The following is a 22,498-nucleotide window of genomic DNA, read 5'->3' on the forward strand; positions in this document are numbered from 1 at the left end:
AAAAATGTGTCAAAGAAAAATACCAGCTGTGTTTCAGGTTTTTTTCTCCAGTCTTATACAATCAAGATTTAAGTAAGACTGATGACCTCTGAAATACCTAGGTTTGGAATATAATTCAACCCCTAAGGGTCAGCACTTGATCCAGGCTTGCAAATCTGAACATGAATTATTTTATTCTTCCCTTTGATGTTTTGTCTTATGCTAAGTCTGCTGTTTGCTTTGTAATGTACCAGTATCACTTTGCTTTACAGCAGCTTGCATCTCCAACTTATTACAGTCCCACTCAAAGATAGCAACTTGGAAGCCTCTCTCTAGTTCTTGTTCAGCTCTGTTCCTAAGAGAATGGAGAGATTTACTATTGCATTTAGTTTCAAAAGATCTGTTCTGAACTATTTTAGGTGACCTGATTCAGATCTTGTACATATAATAGAGAGGTTCCCCTTCAAGGGCAAGGAACAAAAAGATTTAGCAAATTATAGCAGCTATGCAGCCACTTTATGATACCCAGAAGAAGGAAGTTGTAATTGTAGCCATTAGCTATGAGGAGAAGGTCTCTTTACCCATTAGGTCATTATACTGTACAATAATTAAGGTTCTTATCTCATTCTGGGAAAACTGAATCAATTAGAGGAAGAAATATCAAAGAATCATGGGCCTTTCTTCTCAGAAAAAGCAGTCCCAGTGCCAGATTTTGTGGTGAAAAGACAGTCGCCAAGAGAATCATTTACTCCAGCCAGCTTAATTTTGCAGCTTCTGGAAATAAGTGATACTCATCCCATGGCAGGCAAATAAAGGCATGACTGGGATAACCTCCTATCCAGAATTGCTTTCTGGTGACCTTTCCTCACTGGTTTTTCATCCTGTCTGGTACTAATCACCAGTGCACAAAGCCTCTCAAGCTCCAAAATGTTTTAGCTGTCAGCCTGTGAACTGAATGCAACAGATATGAAGTGCTACATATTATAGTACTTTTGGGAGGGGAAAGCTTTCTCTGTTCTAATTTACTTTCTCTTAATAATTTGGCCAACAACTGTATTTGGACAAGATAATAAGAAAAATAACATAGATGGCTGGATGATGTAGGGAATGGAAGTCGGATATGGAGTCTTTCAGCTCTATATCATCATTTGGCACTCAATCCACATGAGTAGATACCAAGCCATCTGACAGAGTGAGCCATCTGAAATGAGTATGTGTTGCTTGTATTGGAGGGAGGTTTGGGAGTCTTTTCCTAGTTCCTAATGGAATGTGGCCCACATCTCACCATCCATCACCACAGCTGGCAGTAATAGGGGCCTGTCTCAACACTGAGACTTGAGAAAATACTGAACAACCCCAAGAGTGGGCACAGAGCCTGAACACACTCATTTCTAGAGGGGGTCTGATCAGGTCGGGGTAAAGCTGGCAGTGTGTGCTGTGTGTTTTTTGAAGGAAGGGGAAGGTGGTGTGGCTTGCTGTCATTGCACATAGTGTATCTCTTCATGGATGTAAAAGGAAGTTCAGTTTTCAGAGCTGTCAATCTGACATTGGCAAGAAATTAACGTTATTTAAAATCTGTCTCTCACACACTCCCATTCTCTCTCTCTCTCTCTCTCTCTCTCTCACACACACACACACACACACACACACACATACACACACACTCTCTCTCTCTCTTGCTCTCAAGTACAGTTATCCCATGCCATAAATGAAAATAGCACAATTAATGTTATCTTCATTGATTAGTTTGTTAATTACACACATTGTTTGTGTTTTGGAACAGGAGCAGGTAGCAGTGTGCATCACAAGTGTAACAGTGCCAAACATCGCATCATTTCACCAAAGGTCGAACCAAGGACAGGTGGGTACAGCACTCACTCAGAGGTACAAAATAATGATGTCTCTGAAGGCAAGAATGAGCACAGTCATGGAAAGACCTCCAGCCGGGAGAAGAGGAATGGCAAAGTGGCAAAACCTGTGTTGCTCCATCAAAACAGTACTGAGGTCTCTTCCACCAATCAGGTGGAAGTTCCTGACACTACCCAGAATTCTCCTGTGTCCATCAGCAGTGGATTAAATAGTGACCCTGATATGGCTGATAGCCCAGTAGTCACTGGTGTCTCCAGCATGGCTGTTGCCTCGGTGATGGGAAGTTTATCGCAAAGTGCCACAGTATTTATGTCAGAAGTCACCAGTGAAGCCGTGTATACCATGTCACCCACCACTGGCCCAAATCAACACCTCCTATCCTCAGATGCTGCTGCACAAGGACTGGTACTAGCTGTGAGCTCAGATGGCCACAAGTTTGCTTTTCCTACACCAGGCAGTTCAGAGAGCTTGTCTATGTTGACCACCAATGTCTCTGACGAGCTTGTGCTCTCTACAACTCTGGATGGTAGCAGAAAAATTCCAGAAACCACCATGAATTTTGACCCAGACTGTTTTCTTAATAATCCCAAGCAGGGACAGACTTATGGTGGAGGAGGCCTAAAAGGAGACAGCATTAGTACCAACATAAGACAGTCACCCACGACAGAACGTGGGTTCAATTTCAGTGCAGCCCTAACTAAAGAGATTAAAACTGAGGACACTTCTTTTGAACAACAGATGTCCAAAGAAGCGTTTTCCTCCACTTCTGCATCTAATTCTCTCAGCCTTACTACAGGGTCAGGTCTGCTTCCATCTGGAGGCGGGCTGAGCCCAAGTACCACCTTGGAGCAAATGGACTTCAGTGCCATTGACTCCAACAAGGACTATTCTTCCAGTTTCAACCAGACAGTCCAGAGTCCTCATGTTCACCAGACCCCTTCCCCTAGCTTCTTTCTGCAGGATGCCAGCAAACCTCTCCCTCTTGAACAAAACACCCATAACAACTTGAATGACACAAGTGGCTCTTTTGTGAACACTTTAGGAATCCCCAATGTGAAAACAGAATCCTCCCAAACAACCTCTAATTGCAATGGCACAGTGGAAACTAGAATAGAGTCCACCTCTTCTCTCCAGCTCATGCAGTTCCAAGCAAACTTCCAGGCTATGACTGCAGAAGCTGAAGTTCCCATGGAGACCTCCCAGCAGGCAGAAGGGAATGAAAATCTTCTTAAATCAGGGGATCTTCAAGCCTGTAACTCAGAGCACTACATGCAGCCCGAGGCCAATGGTGGTATCAGGAATGGGAATAATCTCCCTATTCTCCAAGGAAATATGGTACAAGGACTCTACCCAGTGGCCCATCCCAGCTTAAACAACTCCTCCAACATGGAGCTTAATTTGGACCATTTTGACATCTCCTTCAGCAACCAGTTTTCAGATCTTATTAATGATTTCATATCAGTAGAAGGTGGGAGTAATGCCATCTATGGGCACCAGCTGGTGTCCAGTGACAGTGCTGGGCTATCTCAGCCTGAAGATGGCAACAGAGCAACCTACAACCAGGCTGAAATGTGCATTCCTTGCTGCAGCCCTCAGCAAGCTAGCATGCAGCTCAGCAGTGCCGAGAATGGAACCAGTACCATGGCATACATGCATGTTGCTGAGGTGGTCTCAGCAGCCGCAGCACAAGGCACCTTGGGGATGTTGCAGCAGAGCGGGCGCTTATTCATGGTGACAGATTACTCACCAGAGTGGTCTTACCCTGAGGTAAGCTTCCAGTTTTTATTCATTAACATTTACTCCTCCATCTTTAATTCCTTAGTTAATAAGGGCTCCAGGAACCTTCTTGTTTAAACTTTGACAAGGCTTTTAAATATCTCCTCTTAGAAATAAGAGCATTTGAGGTCATTTTCATGTCTGAGTGATCTTTTTATTAAGCACCTCATTACCCTGACAAGGCTTCTTTCCTCACTTACAAAGCATCAGAACACAAAGGTTTTGTTTCACTATAAAACAAAGTATCTCCAATGTGATGCCTTCCCAGTGTTGCCTAGTTTATTTAGAAAAGTTGTGTATACTGCACATTGAACCTGACACTTAAATCTGCAATTGGTTTTAATGTTGCCATTAGCTAAATATCCGGCCAGGAGTTCTTTATTAGGTTCAGTACTTAACTTGGTTCCATACCTTATACCAGTGGTTCCCAAACTTGTTCCGCCGCTTGTGCAGGGAAAACCCCTGGCGGGCCGGGCCGGTTTGTTTACCTGCCGCATCCGCAGATTCGGCTGATCGCGGCTCCCAGTGGCTGCGGTTCGCTGCTCCAGGCCAATGGGAGCTGCTGGAAGCGGCGCAGGCCGAGGGACATACTGGCTGCCACTTCCAGCAGCTCCCATTGGCCTGGAGCAGCGAACCGTGGCCACTGGGAGCTGTGATCAGCCGAACCTGCGGACATGGCAGGTAAACAAACCGGCCCGGCCCGCCAGGGGCTTTCCCTGCACAAGCGGCAGAACAAATTTGGGAACCACTGCCTTATACGGATACAATCACTTGCACCACAGATTGGAAATGCCAGCACACAAACTCCTGTTTACATGAAAAACCGTACTGTTGGATGAAAAATATTCAGCCTTGACCATTATAATGAATAGACGTGATCAAATAGGATCAAGTGTAAAGAGAAATTGTCCTTTAGTAGTATCTGAAGCCTAGACTTAGAAAATTTTCTTATGGGCTCATTATTGGGATAAATGCAGCAGTTCAAGAAAAAATCAGCTGTGTTATAATTGTTCAGAACTCTCTGAATTGTATGTCAATTATTGCATGTCCATTGTTTCTGTGATCTAAAACCACTAGAGTGCATCTAGACTCTGAAATCTCTTGATATGGAACTGTGAGTGGGCAGGAGGGAACACATCTGGGGCAAGGAGCAGAGTAGTTTACCTAGCTTTCAGTGAAATGACCATCTGATGACTCCAAGACAAAACTGTTAAGGGAACAGGTAATGGATTACTTTCCTAAAGCCTTAGAAACGCACCTGTCGGGTACAAAGGAATTCAGTATAATACAACAGCATTCATCCTTCAGAAAAGGAGGAGCTTTATGATCACAGACTGTGCGAGTGGTCAGTCAACATTAAATAGATGGCTACTTTGGGGAACTGTCACATTCCATTCAGTCACACTTCTTAACCCTGCCAGATCCCTCCTGAGAACAGCTGATAGTGGCAATCCAGCTACAGATCAGTGTACGGCTTACGTGCATAATACAAATGTAATCAACCACTTACTACAGTTCAGCCCTAATGCTGTACAGTACATCACAAACGTTGCTAGGGAAATCTGGAACTTTCTAGAATAGGAGATGGATGGCTGTCAAGGCCTGAGGCCACAGTGGGGGTTTGGAATAACTCTATTTCTGGGATAAACTAATCAGCAATTGGTCATTGATTACCTACCATGTTCTGTTAGTGGTAATTTACCATCAACTGGTCCCCAGAGAGAGATTGGAAATTCAGCATGTTTGTATCTGGATGTTGGGTTTTTTTATTCTCTGAGAATCATCCCTCATAGCATGATAAAAAGCTGATGTGGCAGGGCCTGTGTTGAATATTACCGGTATTTTTAAAAAACTGGTTATTTATTGGTTTAATACTGTACAAAAGCACGATAACATGTTGTGTAGCAACTAAACCCCTCTGAAAATCAATGCCAAAAAATAAAAGCATCTGTCCTTTTGTTTCTCTTTAACCAACAGGTAAATAGCTCAGCTTCCAAGGGAAGTGTTTCCTTTCCACACTAACCAAACAGTAACAGAGTTTGGCAGGCCTGGCAGACGGGTCCAAAAATACATTGTCCCTCCCTTGTAAGCACCATCATCATGTTCCCACTGTGCATTTTACCAAAACAGAATCTGGGGTTCTTCACAGTGTGAATGGAGCCTGCCTTGCACAGGAGATGCTAGGGGGCAGGTTGGAGATGCCATGCTGTGGTGCAGGCAGGAGCAAGAGGCAAGGCCCATGCAGTTATGCCAGAGGTAATAACATCAAGTGAATCTGAGAGTCAGTACTGCTACCTAGTGTGGTGAGACCTACACTTGCACAGCTCACCTGCCTTAGCTTCATGAACGTTTATTACTGAAGAGCCCAATGATCCTTAGCCATAAACTTTAGTGGCGGACAGAGAGACTACCTGAAACTCTGAGCCTGCTCAGAGAATTATTCTACATTGTTCAAAAGACCCTCTTGTAATATATTGTTACTGCGTTTCTGAATCTTCATTTTCTTTTTGTTATTTCCTTTGATGTTAGGCTTGTCCTTTTTGTTTTTTGGCTCTGAACTGGCCCTTTTCCTTCATTTTGATTTCATTTTCTTTGTCTTTGACTTGATTTCCCCATCCTTTAGCTCAGGACTGACCTGAGGAGCCAATTAGCCATTCAGAATATCTTGACAAAAGTGACCAAACAGACTGTTCTCTTCTGCACCTTTGGATTTGTCAATAGTGTTACTGTACATCTCATTGTAGACCCCAGTTTGCACCATATGAGGTCTTGGTCTATGGAGAGGAAGCTCATTCTCGTTGACTTCTGCAGCAACAGCCTGCAAAGCTGTCTGATGAGCCGGGACTTTTAGATGCAGAGTGTAACCACTGTCTGAGCTAACTTTGTTTTCATCTGCCATAAGTTCCATGCTCTTGGTGGCTGTCAGATCTTTTACATTTGCTGCTGAATCCATTGCTAAGATTACAGTTTTCAGGGAGCTGTTCCTCCTAGCACCTGGTGGCAAGGTGGGATTTTTTTCTCAGAACGACAGTGATCAGACATCGGCAGCTCTGTCATTGTGTCTAGTGTGAGCCTCTTCTTTTTCCAGTTTTTTTTCTACAGAGGAATTTCATTCATTCTTTTTCTCTTGCTGTCGCCAGGTTCTGTTCTCTCGATGGAAGTGAGAACAAGGGGAAAGTAGCTTCTGGCACTGTCATGTTGTGCCAGGCAGGAGCAGGGCACACACAGAGGCCCATGTGGTCACACCACAGGAAATGCTTCAGTAATAAACCCAGAGTGAGCAATAGTCAGCACAACTGTCAAGCATAGTAGATCTACAAGCCTAACTCTAAGGGTATGTCTACACTGCTGTGTAAGCCCAGGTTAGTAGAAATCGAGTTTGCAGACCTCAGGTTTGTTAACCTAGGGCTTGAGCATCACATCTACATTCATTTGTAACCCCAGGTTAGGAATTGTTGAACCCTGAGTCAACCTAGAGCTCCAGCATTATACAGGCCTGAGTCTAACCATCCATATCCCAGACCGTGCCCTTCCAAAATGTGGCCACTCTAACCCTTTGTTTACAAGTGCAGTGTGGGAAAACTTGACAACCCAGAGGACAAATAAGGGCACCTGTGGGATTGTGGAATACTTTCAGTGGACTCCCAGAGCACGAGTCCAGTGGGACTGTGTTTACACTGCCAACCAATAGGTCTCGAACCCTGGGTTCTGGCTTGACTCAAGATCGGACCCTCTACCCCTGTGGGATCCTGAGGCCCTGAGTCCAAGCAGAGGCGGCTCTAGCTTTTTTGCCACCCCAAGCATGGCAGGCAAGCTGCCTTCGGCGGCTTGCCTGCAGGAGGTCCCCGGTCCCGCGGATTCGGAAGCTTGCCTGCGGGAGGTCCGCCAGTCCTGCGGCTTCGGCATACCCATGCCGAATTGCCTCCGAATCCGCGGGACCAGCGGGCCTCTCACAAGCAAGCCGCCGAAAGCTGACTGACTGCCGCCCTCACAGGGACCGGCAGGGCATCCCCACGGCTTGCCACCCCAGGCACGCGTTTGGAGCGCCGGTGCCTGTAGCTGCCGCTGGGTCCAAGCCCTGGTTAGTATGTAGATGGAAGGACAGTTAGGGTTGAGCCTGAGCTTACGTTGAATAGTAGACATATCCTAAGTGCCTGCCAGCTACCCCTGCACAGGCAGTAGGAACAATCCCGGTCTTGTGCTCCCTGTCTGTGATCTCTCCTGTCCTGGCAACAGTGCTAATAACCACAGTATCTCTAAGGGCTCCCACTGAGGAACCGCAACCCTGAGCACCATGCCAAGGACTCATCATATAGAGTACATGAATAACATTGAAATGCTTCTCAGACCGTTCTCCACTTTGTGTGTTCTGAGAGTTTCCTCCATTCTTTCAGTTCAAGTCCTTCATGCCCTGATCTATGTGTCCCCTTGCTTTTCATTTTTTCCAGTAGGATTTCTGTGGATTTCATATCTCAGAATGTACATTGTTCACCTTTGTCTGAGCTGGAGAAGGGCCAACATTCTTCTCTGCACCTGCTCTCCATACTGGCAGACTGACTCTTCTCTCGGCTTACGTAGAGGGCCTAGAAGCTCAGAAAACTCATCTCTTTTTCGTTGCAAATCCTTCTTTTTATGCTGCTGTCATGGAAACCTTTTTGTTATTTAATTGATTCACTAAACCACTAGTCATCTCTCTTCCTCTCAGAATTTGGTGTTATTTTCCTTTGAATGATTCTCTAGGTCTGATTATTCTATGGCCAGAATCACTGGGGACCAGTTTTCAAATATAATGTTGGATCCAGGATTTCTTCTTAATTGGCTAGAGCCAAAGCTGGAGTCTATGGTCACAAATCTTGATTCCCAAGCAGCTCAAAACATCACCTCAGATGTTAATTTTCTTTACTGATATACAATATTTGTTATATACAATGTTGAGATATGGAGAGAATTTTTTTCTTGCATTTGTACCCACTGGGAATAGGTCCCAAATTGCTATTTTATTGCTCCTGTGCTGCTTTTCTTGTGTTCCAGATTTGTAGGGATTCCTCAGAGTTCACCTTCTGCAATAGTTCCAGCACAAAGCTGCCAAGAATATCTGTTTCTTCTGTTTCTGAGGGCATTTGGAAAGGCCCAAGCCAGAATTTGTGTTAGTTCATGTAGCCATGGTGGCATTATTCTTCTAAGAAAGCCTTGTTGGGTTTTCTTCGTTTTAGACAGGTTTTTCTGAGGGTCACACAGACAGGTGTTCTGTGTGATCCTGGAACTGGGCCCAGATCACTATCCCATTTAACAAAGAACCACTCAGAAGTGCATCTTAATGCTGTCCTTTGTGGTGAACTTTACGTTTTTGCTTTCTGGTGTTCTGGCTGCCATAATCACATCATAAAAATATTACATACTTTGCATTTCACATTTATCAGCAACCCATTAGCAAGTTTTCATTGTGAAATAATCAAAGAGTGAGAAAAGCCATAAAATTAACTTTCTGCATCTGCAAAACACACTCTGCTTTGGTGCTTTAGGAACCTAAGAATCTAGGATTGTTGGGTTCATCACAATAATCATTTTCGTTTCGTTTTACCATTCAGTTTGCAATTAATATTTGCTTGAAAGTGAGTTTCCACAGACACTGAAATGACTGTGCTTCAGTGTGTGTAGTAGGATTTGCCTTGTTTGGATTCTCAGTGGAGCTGGAAGAGTTGCCAAGGTGAAAATCATTTTTTCCTGAACACAAATTGCCTGCAACAAGTTTTCATAATAAATGTTTCTGTTGGCATAACACAATAGAAAAAATGCGTTGCTGTCAGAGCCCTTGCTTCATAGCTTCAGTGAGATTAGTCACCCATGAAGGGAACTCTTTAAACATCGGATAAACTCAAACCCTAATGCTAATAAAAAGTGTAAACAAGTATCTTTTATTTTCTTATGGCCTGTGTCCCCCTCCTGGGGATTTGATGATCCATCTTGTTCGTCCCTTTTTATTCCCCAGTTCCTCTTTCACAGGTACCTTCTTCCAAAGCTCTCTGAAGTTGGGGAACGACTCCCACTGATTTCCATGGGTTTAGATTGAGGCCTCAGGGAGGAAGTATTGAGATATCACTGTCAAGTGTGTCAGTCTCAGGCTGTTTGTTGGGGATATTATTACAGTCATAGAAAACCCTCACATTCTTCTTTCCTTTTTCTACTGTCATTGTTTGTTTTAAACATGATTCTCCTGTAGTTACCAACAGCCCAGCAGTAACACAACCAGAGACAATGAAGAGTCATGTAGAAAACATATTGCAAAGTTCAGTTCAGGTGGATTAATGGACCAGTTACATTATTTTAGCTGAGTTTAAAATCCTCCAAAGTCACTTTCTGTCAATCCAAACGTATGTACATGAGCTCCTAGCATTTCAGTTACTCTTTGGTGTGTTCAGAAGTGACATGGCTAGAGTTGGTTTGGCCTGTTCTACAAACATTTTGAGGGGAAATCTCAGAACATGAGAGTCAGGGAAACCCCCAGAGTGAACTGCGCAGATGCTTTCTGTTTAGACTGGCAGCAGGGCCCAGCAGAGAAGCTTCTGAGCTCTTTAGCCATACCCATCAGTGTAGGCCAAGAGCTGTTGAAAGGGCTGAACTCATCTGAACCAGAAGAAAGGTCCTGTGTCAAGCCAGGCTTACTTCATCATCTCTAAATATGAATTCACGTTATTGCTAGTGCTTAATTTGTGCTGGAGCCCTGGCACCTCTAGCTTGGCAGTTAATAGCCCTGGCACCTCTGGGCTTGCTGCACCAGTTATGAAAGTAAAAAAAATTGATTGAGCCCCAGCACCTCTTTCATTAAAAATTAAGCCCTGGTTATTAAGGTACTGTCCTTACCTGCAGTTTTTTGTGAGCTCTGTTAAGAATGAAGCCAGAGCTTCTGTCATTCTGCTGGGCAGCTGGAAGAACACGCAAAGTTGATGATCGAAACAATCCCTCTTTTGAACAGCACTTAGAGAGGGAAAACTTAGGGGACTTAACAACACATGTAAACAGAGGACATGTAAACAGAGACTCAGGATAGACAGGGATGATGGTGCCTTGTTTGTGCCCTGAGTGATCTCTGATGATGCAGGAAGGATTGAGACTCAGACATGTAGGAAAGGCTGCTGTGATCCCATCACCACTCTGTTATAAAATACTCTTTTGCTGTAATTAACTTAAGAAAATCAAAAAACTTCTGACATGAAAAACCATTTAGATCTTAGCAGCCACCAGCCAGCTGCAGCAGCGGGTAAGATGCATCGCTCTGGTAGTTCAAAGTGCCCTAGGGAACCCTTCTCCACTGTAAATGCTGTCTGTTCTGTCCATGCTGAAAAGGGAAATTGTAAAGCAAAGGCAATGGTAGGTGTTCTCATTTACCCAGAATGCCCTTCCAGCTATCAGCTGTGTCCCAGCGGTGCCAGTGTCTGGGCTTTGGATTCAAAACGGAAATAGCTAGCTATGCTTGTGGACAAGCAGAATCCCCTGTCCCTGCTGAGCTAGATAGCCACTCAACTTGTGTCCTGCTGTGTCGTATGTAACCTCGATTATAGGCTCCTTGCAACAGGGACTATGCCTTATCCTCTCAGTAATGCGCGTTCTACAGTTGTGGTGCTGAATACAAATACTATATAGTAACCAAGCACCTTTAAACCGTCTTAGAGAGTCTCTCCTGCAGTTTGCCACTGGAGGGCAGCACAGGAACAGCTAAATAAAGCAGTGTCTCCTTGGAAAACAAATGCAACCCTGCCTATGCATCTGATTACTAAAGAGCTCTTCTGATTTTTACACGAGGCTGTTCCTTGTCCCTGCCTCCGTGTGAGAGGGCTGGGAGATACAGATACTCCCAGTTTCTGTTCACTGGAACCCAAAGACTCTGAAGAGAATCTCTCTTTAAAAACACAGTCTCTCTTTAAAAACTGAAGAAGGACTTGGGGATTTTTTATAGATGGTCATTGACCCCTGGCTCAAGCAGCAGGCCGCTGTATGTGTTCTGCTCCCAACATGCAAGATCTCTATAGACCCTTCTCTAATACAACACAGGTAACGTTGTGCTGCATGCTGCTACCTTAAACCTAAAGCTGGAGTGGATGGAACTTTGTTGCTCTGTATTTGCCAGCTGTTTTAAAAATAAGCAGAGTTAGGACAGGCTGGTGCCTGAATGGGAGATTTCTAAAGGAAAAGGGGTTTTATAGAACATGCATCTTTTGTGTAATAGACTTGCACAGAAGCTTCAGCCTTCGGCTATGAGAGATAGAGTAAATTCTCCTCCAGTTTGATAGGAAGTCCAGCTGCTTTAGGCTACAGGGATCCATGCATCATTTGTTTGCTGGAATTCTCCTCATCAAAGTAATCCTTCATCTGACTGATCTGAAAACCTTTCTCAGAAATGCTGCTAGTGATTATTTTAAAAGCAAAGATTAAGTGCAGGCAACTTCAGTGCAGTATTGCTAAGGCTGAGAATGCAAAAGCATAAGAATCGGGAAATTCAAAAGTTAAGGTTCACACAGCAACCTACTTTTAAGCATATCACTCCTAGGACATCTGTATTTGTTTGGGTGACTGTTAGATGGCTGCCTTACTATATTTCTACAATGTATTATTACTTGTTATGTGTATTGGGGCAGTACCTAGCTGTCCTCATCACAGACCAGGACCTGCTCTGTTGGGTGCTGTGCAAACCCCACAAAACCACAGTCCCTGCCCCCAAAGAGTTTACAAGGTGACCCCTTGCAGTTGCTAGAGGAACTTGAACTTTTGACTGTTATATGTAAAGTGCTGAAACCACCATCTAACTGGAAGAAGCTATTGCAATGTCATTTTCTCTAGAACTCAGCTAAATCTTGCCCATCACAACCACCTCTCGGAAGAATATTTTTCCTTAGGTTGATTAGTAACACGTTTCTAGATCTGATTCAGATCCAGTCTCCCACCTTTACAATCAAATTTTGCCTCATCTGCACATGAAAGGCTTCTGTGGCCCTGAGACAGGAGGAGACATTGTTGCCAGGCTAAGAGCATGGTGCAGTACACCTAATGGCCACTGGATGTCACTGTTGCAGCTCACAACTGGAGCCAAACCCGGATCCCTGTTTCAACAGCTGGGAGGCTGATTTGGATGCGGGGAACGTTACTGTGAGGGTCCAAGTGCTTGGTGTGGCCTGCTCCATGGGCGTTTGGAACCTGTGGTGAGGTGACAAACAGGCTGGCAGGACACGGGCTAAGGAATTGTGCTTAGCTGAGTGATGGGGTGCGCTGCCCGTCTGGTTGTGAAACACCCGAGCAGAGCCAACAGTAAAGCCCATTTTCCAGTCGTGGACACGAACAAGGAGGGTTTATGTGGCTAGGAGAGGGGCTTCAGCTGGTGCTTGCAAACCTACTTGGCCCAGAAGGAAGAGGAAAGGAATGACTGGGCCTAAGCTGTGAAGAGATGCTGTTGCCCAGCTTATGCCCTCAACAGGGAACCCTGTTTGCTGCTGCTGAGGGAATGTGGAGGTGGTACGGCCCCTCCCAGAGGGGAGTGCTATTTGTGGCCCATTTTAGAGCGTGTGTGATGGAGCGTGAGCTTAGTCTGGGGCTGCAGGGTCAACAGAGGAGGTGCTTCCCACCGGAGCACAGGAGGATGCAGAGAAGATGCTCCCCTGGAGGTCAGTATGCACTTTGCTTCGCTTTGTTTCTGGTTGCTGTAGTAGTTACACAGTAACTGCTCCTTCCTGTGGGTTCCAGTGGAGTTGTCAGAGACGTGGTCATGAGGGGCCATTACTGGGTCCCCACTGCAGCACTGTGTGCATTGAGGATGAGGGAAGCAGACATCCTAGAGGAGGTATTTAAACGTGCTGAATGCACATAAGGCATCAGTAGTAAACCTTCAGCCCTGGCCTGGGCCAGGCCACAATGACCCCTTAACATGTTTGAGCTTGTATAGCCAGACTGGGCCCTTTAAAGGGGCCCATGTATTTTATTGCCACTAACACCAAAGGGGAAGAAAAGAAAAGCAGACTGTGTGCATGGCTCAGGACAGTGAGTGTGCTCTGGCTGCCTTCATTCAGGGGGGTCTGGCTGTCAGCTCCCAGCATCCATGACCTGTGGCTGTCTGCTGTATGTCCTTCCTCTACACTCTTGGCTCCTGGGATCCACTCACCACCCATATGGATTGTGACCTGATAAACCTGTGCCCTGGGTCTCTCCTCAGGGGTCCCACAAACCCTAAATCGTTTCTTGGGAAATAAAATAAATAACTATAAGGGAAGGAAGCAAAGTTGGGAACAAGACAGCTAATGATGCAAGTGGTTTTCTCTCAAAGGATTCTGGGATGATTGATGCAGAGAGGTCTGCAAAAGAAGTAACTCCTCCCACAGCCTCACGTGAGCCCCCTACCCTCTTGGCTCAGCAGAAGAGCAAAGATGGGAAAGCAGGTGATTTGATTTTGTGGATGGAGGGATGTCATAGAGTTGGATATTGAACTACTGAAAATGTGTGTGCAGGGGGCAAGGAAAGGCGTGTTTCTGGGAAAGGTGAGAATGTGAATGCAAGAGATTCTGACACACAGGTGAGTTCTTAAGTGCTCTCCAGGACTAAGAAAAGAGAAGAGGAGTCAAGATTCCCCTTCCCCTTTCCTTCTGCTCTTCTGCTCCCTGCTCCACTCACTTCCCTTTGGCCTGCTTCGCACTTATTCCACTGAGATATGCCACACTGACACTTTAGTCCTGTCTTTGATGTCATTCTTTCCTGGGCAGAATGAGCTAGTGGGTGTGTGTGGAGGTGGAGGGGCCTCTGGAGTCACTAAGCCTAAACTGGAGGAGTATGAGAATACACAGTGTGTTTTCTAAAGACCACATTATTTCCAAGATTCTTGGTGTTCTCAAGCGGTGATCCAAGGGGCACAGCTATTTGGGTGCCCTTGGTAACACATGTGCCATTGCTCCTTTAATTGAACCTTAAATTCAGAATGTCTGGAAATTTAGAGCTTTTATATAGAGAGAAAACCGAAACATTCTTCAAAGAGATGAATGGGTGGGCTGGATTACTGAAAGGCAAGGTGAATTTTTGTTTTGCAATTTTCAGTTGTAACTCCAGATTAATGACATTTCTTGCCTGAGAACTTCCTTAGGGTTTTTAAAACATTGAAGATTTGCTCAATGAGGGAACCTAGTAAAATTAGGTTTCTAGCTTTCTACATGAGATGTATTATTATTCCAGTTTATAGCTGACAAAAATGAGAGACGGAGAAAGAGCACTGACTCAAGCAAGTCATTTGGCACCTGTTGTGCTGAATCTGGGCCTACCCTCAGTTTTCCTATTTGTAAATTTGTAAAAAAGCAGTACAGTGCTTGCCAAATACTCCCCTGGCACAAACTACTCCCTTTCAGGCTGAAGCCATTACAAATAAACTTGAGGAATAAATGCAAGAAGCAAGCTCGCCCCCAGACACTTTGACTAGACATTTCCAGAAAAATGTTACATAAGAACAGCCATACTGGTTTAGTCCAATGGTCCATCTAGTCCAGTATGCATCTTCCAACAGTGGCTGGTGCCAGATGCTTCAGAGGGAATTAACAGAACAAGGCAATTTATCAAGTGATCCATCCCATTGTCCAGTCCAAGCTTCTGGCAGTCAGAGGATTAACGATATCCAGAGCCAGGGATTGTATCCCTCACCCTCTTGACTAATAGCCATTGATGGACCTGTCCTCCATGAACCTACCTAATTCTCATTTTGAACTCAGTTATACTTTTGGTGCCCTTTGTCATCTCTTATCCATGCTGAACAGTCCCAGTCTTTATAATCTCTCCCCATAAGGAAGCTGCTCTGTACTCCAATCATTTTTGTTGCCCTTCTCTGTACTTTTTCTAATTCTAATATATTTTTTGAGGTGGGGTGACAAGTTGTGGATGTATCATGGTGTGATGAATTGGAGAAACTGCCCACCAGCATGGTGGTCATCTCACACGGCCCTGGGCTGGGACCTGGTGAAGTGGGAGGGCCTAGGACCTCCTAGCCCAGGGGTTCTCAAACTAGGGGTCCCGAGGTTACTCCATGGGGGGGTCACAAGCTGTCAGCCTCCACCCCAAACTCCTCTTTGCCTCCAGCATTTATAATGGTGTTAAATATATAAAGAAATTATAAGGGGGGTCGCACTCAGAGGCTTGCTATGTGGAAGGGATCAACAGTACAGTAATTTGAGAACCACTGTCCTAGCTCCACTGCCTGAAAGACTGAGGCACCTTGACCAGGGAAACAAGGGGCCATCAAGTATGCCAACCACTAGGCCACCTGGACCTCCAAGCACTTTGTTACATATGGATTTATATAGCAGCATTATGATATTTTCTGTTTCATTGGCTATCCCTTTTCTAATAGTTCCTTAGATTCTGCTAGCTTTTTAGACTGCCACTACAAATTGAGCAGACATTTTCAGAGAACTATCCATACTGACTCCAAGATCTCTTCTTGAGTGGTAACAGCTAATTTAGACCCATCATTTTGTATGTATAGGTGGAATCATGTTTTCCAATGTGCATTACTTTGAATTTATCTACACTGAATTTCATCTGCCATTTTCTTGCCTAGTTGCCCAGTTTTGTAAGATCCCTTTGTAACTCTTCACAGTCAGCTTTGGACTTAACTATCTTGAGTAATTTTATGTCATCAGCAAACTTTTCCACCTCCCTGTTTACCCCTTTTTCCAGATCATTTAGGAACAGCCCTGGTCTCAGTATAGAATTTCAGCAGACCCTGCTATTTACTTTTCTCCACTCTGAAAAATTACAATTTATCTCTACTCTTTGTTTCCTAGCCTTTACTAGTTACTGATCCATGAGGGGACCTTCCCACTTATCCCTTGACTGACTACTTTGCTTAAGAGACTTTGGTAAGGGACCTTGTCGAAGGCTTTCTGAAAGTCCAAGTATACTGTATCCACTGGATCCCCCTTGTCCATAAGTTTATTGATGCCATCAAAGAATTTGAATAGATTAGCGATACATGATTTCCCTTTGCAAAAGCCGTGTTGACTCTTCCCCAATATAACATGTTCATCTCTGTGTCTGATAATTCTGTTCTTTGCTGTCATTTCAACCACTTTGCCTAGTGCTGAAGTTAGGCTTGCCAGGCTGTAATTTTCAGGATCACCTCTGGAGCCTTTTTTAAAAATAGGCGTTACATTAGCTAGCCACCAGTCATCTGGTGCAGAAGCTGATTTAAGCGATAGGTTACATCCCACAGTTAGTAGTTCTGCAATTTCATATTTGAATTCCTTTAAAACACTTGAATGAATACCATCTGGTCCTGGTGACTAACTTTTTAATGTATCGCTTTGTTCTAAAAGCTCCTCTATTGACACCTCAGTCTGGGACACTTCCTCAGATTTCTCACCTAAAAGGAATGGCTCGGGCATAGGATTTTCCCTCACATCCTCTGCAATGAAGACCAATGCAGAGAATTAATTTAGCTTCTCCGCAATGGCCTTGTGTCTTCCTGGAGTGCTCTTTTAGCAGTGTGCTCATCCAGTGGCCCAGCTGATGCTTCTAGCATAAGTCCACAGCAATGCCATTTCCAGCAGATTGGTTTTGGTTTGGCAAAGTAAGGGGTCGCAATGGGAAGCTTATGTCAGCCTGAACCATGTCACAGACTAGGCTCCCCATCGGTATTTCAGGAACCCTGGTCTTCAACTCCACTTTCTTCTATTGGGAAGGAAACCCTTCTCATAAGAAAAATGTCTGGATGCAGCAGATTTAAAGATACTTGCTACCCAGCACTCCAGACAGGTCATCAGGTGGCAGTGACACCCTGATTTTGTTAGATCATCTCAACTTTTGGATGGGCTCCCCGTCCCCTAAATATAACCTTGCATTATTTTATCTACTGGATAGATGTGAGATACTTTGCAAGCTGAATATCCAAGAGGAGGGAATTCTCCTTTCTGCCCTCTTCCCATATGCCTGTCCAAGCTGTTCCCCTGGAAGTGTAGGACCTCCAGCAGAGGTGCAGCTGAGGAACAGACCCAGCGCGGTTCCCTCAGGGCAGCTGGGAAGCATTGAGCTCCTGAACCAAAAGGACCAGGGAGAGAAGAGCCTTTCTTGAGGCCTGAGCCACAGGCAGTTGGCTCCCTCTACTGATTTGCCAGCACAGCATCCCTGAAACAGACAGAGATCCAAAACTGAAACTCAAGCACAGTGTTTCCACTCCTGGGTCACCAGGAGACTCCGCCTCTGGCACCAGAGACAACCGTTGTGCTCTGCTGGCCATGGCAGATGCATGGAGAGAGCTATGTTCTGTCGTTGCCAGAGGATCTGTTACCTCAAACGCAAGGACACTGAGAGCTAGGGAGTGGGGGATGTTTGAATGAAAAATACTTTTGGATCAAGCCCTGCCTGGCCCCATGGCCTAGGATAGCTGGGGAAGTTGCCTGCTCTCTGCATGGCAGAGCAGTGCTACTGTGCACTTGCAAGAGCTGTTTAGATGCTTAGAACAGGGGCTTGGGAATCCAGACTCCTGGGTTCCAGTCCCAGCTGTAGCAGGGGCGTTTGGTTTGGTGGGTTACAGTGCTGGGAGCAGGGACCGTGACTTTATTCTGCGTTTCTAGAGCACCTTGCATGCGCTCCATGACTGAGGCTCCAAGGTGCTACTGCGATATAGATAATAATACATCAGCCTCTTCGGTCCTATTACAAACTTTGCCACTTACTCTGTTTGTCCTTGGACACATCTCTTCCTCCCTGTGCCTCAGTTTCCTTATTTGTACAATGAGTCTGATACTCATTGATATACTGATGTGTCTTAAAGGGAGTTGTGATGCTGAATTAATCAATGTGCGTAAAGTACTTCAAGGTTCTAGGCTGAAAGGACCTGCAGAAGGGCAGAGCCGTGTTGTTACTGGGGCTTAATAGGAGCATGTCTGAAACAGAAGTCCAGGCTGCCTGAAGCCCACCTGTTCATGGAGGAAGAGCTGGTTTGCTTTGCTGAGCCATTCTCATTTAGTGCTATGTGTGGTGCACACCTGTTACATTTTATATACACAACCTCCAATGTCATTGGCAGGTGCTTCAAACTGCAGCTCATTTGGTGCCACAAAAAACAACTCCGTGTCCCAGAAGCCGTTTGTTCTCTGCAGAGTTGCCCGTAAAGCTGTCCTTTTCACTAGCAGCAGTATCTGTGAAGGGCTCAGTGTGGCTTTTCTCTGGGCAGAGCTAATACAGTGTGGTTGAAAGAACAACACTGGTGCCTCCTTTCACTTGTGTGCATTACAAGGCCACATCATTAACTTGGATTTTCCCTCCCCCATCAGATGTGTGGCATAGACACAGTGCTCTCTGGAGCCTTCACAGGGAAAGCGGAAAGGTCTGAAATAGGCTGGACCCAAATTTCTAAAGTCACTGGTGGGACACACCACTGCAGCATATTTATTTGTTTGTGTGTCTAGATACTTACACAACACCATCTCTGTGGAATCCAAGTGTCTTAGTATCTGTGTCCTTCCTTATCCAGCTAGATCCCTAGTTCTAGGTCCGATGGAAGCTGTTGGTGATTTGCACCCATGTCCCTGCCCCATAAAGGAGCCAGATTTCATTTATCCTCCCCCCAGTCCACTCGAACTCCATGATCTACCCTCAGTTCTGGTGTGTGGCACGGCTTAGGATGTGACGTGTTGTGGGCTCTGCTGTGTTTGTTGGGTGACCTTCCACTATCATTAGGAGGGACTCAAGACTTCCCTATTGTTTCTGCAAAATAGATGGTGGCAGTCAGGGCAGCCAGTGCTTAAAGTAGTTTGAAAAAGGTGGGAGTCCATCATTTTCTACAGAAATGAAAGCAAATCACATCTGCCTGTCCCCCCCAATATCAGTTCTGCCTCCAGCCCCACTTCTACTTCTCCTGCAGCTCCAGGGGTTCTTCACATCCTTCTCCTAGGTCTGTGGGGACTGCACTGGGGTCCCCGCTCCCCTTCACAGTGTTGCAGGGAGGGAAAGAGAGAAGAAGGGGAAAGGAGCAGAAAAGCCTTCCCCTTACGCACAGGAGGGGAAGGAGGGAGCAGAACTACCCTCAGCATCTGTGCTCTGTTTGCTCCCGCCTCACTCCCTCAGCATCTCTGATTGGCTGCTTTCACCTCAGGAGGCAGGGCAAAAAAGAAAGCTGCCAGTCAGAGGGGTTCCCTCCCCATCCCCTAGGCAAGGCTGAAATGTGTGCTGCTCAGCCGCCTGACTTGAGTTGTAGAAGTTTTGTTTGCATGTCTGCAACCCATTTCAACCAGGCACACATTAAGCGCTGAAGGCAGCAGCATGCAGTGCAGAGTCTGTTGTGGTCAATGCAGTGAAGCACAGCACATGGTTATACCTTTTGGGAGAGGGGTGCAGGAGGAGCAAAGAGAAGGAAAGTTGCTAGGGAATAACCCTGCACCCCAGGATGAGATTTAGAGGCCCAAGGGTACTCTAGACAATCTGATCATGACACTATAAAGGCCTGAGGCAATGAGGCCCTTGCTAACCCATGCAGTGACATAACCAGGGCAATGTCAGTTGCAGAGACACTTAGCTAGTGACTTGGCAACACTGAGAGTCAGCACTGGATGTCAGCCTGTATTGCAGGTTCCTGCTTCCTGGCCCTGGTTTTCTGTTGTCTCTCATGATGCTATTTTTGGCCCATGGTTCCAAGTTTAAGTGCATGCACCAGTCTGGGGAATGCTTCCTTTGTAATGCTATTTCTTCTCTTTCCTGTCCTTTTCCTTGTAGGGAGGAGTGAAAGTCCTAATCACAGGCCCCTGGCAGGAAGCCAGCAATAACTACAGCTGTCTGTTTGATCAGATCTCAGTGCCTGCGTCTTTAATTCAGCCAGGGGTGCTACGCTGTTACTGCCCAGGTAAGGTATGCCCATCTCATGCAGCTGGTGATATAATGGCTGGACTCAGCTCAGCCAGCCGGGCAGCGAGTATCAGGGCTATGAACCTAACCATGGGTTACTCAGCAGAGAGCTGCGTCAACGTATGTGTTTACCCAGCTTACTGAAATGAATAGGAGAAATAATGGAGACTTAGTAAAAGCAGCAAAGAATCCTGTGGCACCTTATAGACTAACAGATGTTTTGGAGCATGAGCTTTCGTGGGTGAATACCCACTTCGTCAGATGCATGACACTTAGTAAATGTTCTGGGGAGCAGCAGCTGGAAGGTGGGGCTGACGGAGAGGATGTACACCTAGGTCACATTGCACAGCAGTCACAATAGCTGTGGACTTGTAGCTATAGCTGTGGAGTTGTACATATAGTGCAGCAGTTCTGTGAACAATCCTCTGAGCCCAGCACAGCTCTCTGGCCCTCACTGCTAGCCACAGCAAGTCCTGGCCAGTGTACAATGTGATGGGCCTGATGTGATAGTTGACTTGTCAGTGAAATGGGGGTGATCTAGCAGGGCGATGCTTGCAAAAGTGGTGCCATTAAGGCCTGGCACTGATCCATCACGTTCTGACTCCACAAGTATTGCTGCTTCATCTCTCGATGTGGGGCCTTCTCTGAGTCTCGCCCGTACAGCCTGGCTTTCTTCTCTGCAGCAAGCCACGGTGTGTATGCACAGCACACTGGCTGGGTGTATATGCACAGCACGCTAGCTTGCTGTGCACCAGCTGACCATGTAGACCAGCACTAAAGTCATGGTGACCTCAGCTGCTTCCTCTCCTCCAGATGCTCACCTTCCCTGCCATTGGTAGCCATCCTTGATGCATCTCTCACTTTCTCACCCAACTGTCTCCATCTCGTGGCACCAAGCTGTGTGTGAACTAGTAAGATGGCGAATTCTGTGGATCAGGGAACTGTCTCCTCCTGCATCATTATAGCACTTCACTCATATTATAACTAAAAGATAAGTTTCTCCCAAAAGACTGGGGTCTTCTGCTTCTTGTGCTGCAAATGGGCAGACATCCTGACTCACTCTAAGGGGAGAGGCCAGTGAGGATGATTTCCCTACATCCTTCCCTGATGTGTTACATGGTAGACTGTGTGTCATTGCAGGGTATGCCTCAAACTAACATATCATGGGGCAGGAGGAATGAAGAAAACCAGAGACTCTGTGCACTTGGAATGGAGTTAGGGTACTGGTATCTCAGTCCTGGGATTCATCCAGGGCAGTTTCCCCCATTTCTGCATTGCAGATTGTGCCCCCTTCAGCTGGAATTGCCTTTACCTTTGATGAACTCATTGCATCTCCCTCTGGCTCTAACAAGTGACAAAGCTGGATGAACAAACTGGAAAATCAGAGTATGATTTAATCAGAAAAACAGAATGGTTAATCCTAGAACACAACTACTTTCACGTCAAGTTGGGGAGCTTTAAAGGAAAATAACAGAGATACAGACAAATAAATTGAATACAAATAATAAAAAAGTTAATTAGAATAGAGCAAATCCATGTTTTAAACCCTAACAGCAGAGTGCAGATTTAATATATGCTGCAACATGTCCAAACCACCCAAGCAGGCACTGTTTATAGTGATTAGACAAGTATTGCTTTTTCAGGGTAAGAGATCAAGAAGAAAAAAAGAAAAATATTCAGCAAGTGAAAAGACACAAAAGATATTAAGATCATTGATTGATTAAGAAATATAGTGTAGCAAAGCAAGTGACTGCAGAAGGAAATAGAAAACTGGCATAGCTAGAATGGCAATGGCAATACACTTTTGTCATTAGAGAGCTATTTTCTAAAAGAATATTTAAAACCACATTGGGCCCAGGTAGTGCTTACTCAGACAGAACTCCCAGTGAAGTACATGGACAGAGTGTGCCTGTCCTTCATGAGCCTGGACAGAGAACTGACCTCCATGTTTCTAGTAAAACCAGGAAGATTATCAGGATCAGCCCCTTTCTCCAGACCTATTGCCCAATCAGCT

The 22,498-nt window shown here is 45.4% G+C and overlaps 1 protein-coding gene across 9 annotated transcripts in view; it reads left to right on the forward strand.

Moving 5' to 3' along the window:
* CAMTA1 (calmodulin binding transcription activator 1) overlaps window positions 1-22,498 on the forward strand; it is an 865,798-nt gene that overhangs the window by 745,516 nt on the left and 97,784 nt on the right. For all 9 annotated transcript variants that reach the window (XM_030537782.1, XM_030537785.1, XM_030537786.1 and 6 more), the window contains exons 8-9: window positions 1,763-3,615; window positions 20,356-20,482. In XM_030537782.1, the coding sequence (XP_030393642.1) occupies window positions 1,763-3,615; window positions 20,356-20,482 (1,980 nt within the window). The remainder of the gene's footprint in view (window positions 1-1,762; window positions 3,616-20,355; window positions 20,483-22,498) is intronic.

The sequence above is a fragment of the Gopherus evgoodei genome, chromosome 18 (assembly GCF_007399415.2).
Source record: "Gopherus evgoodei ecotype Sinaloan lineage chromosome 18, rGopEvg1_v1.p, whole genome shotgun sequence".
NCBI lineage: Eukaryota > Metazoa > Chordata > Testudines > Testudinidae > Gopherus > Gopherus evgoodei.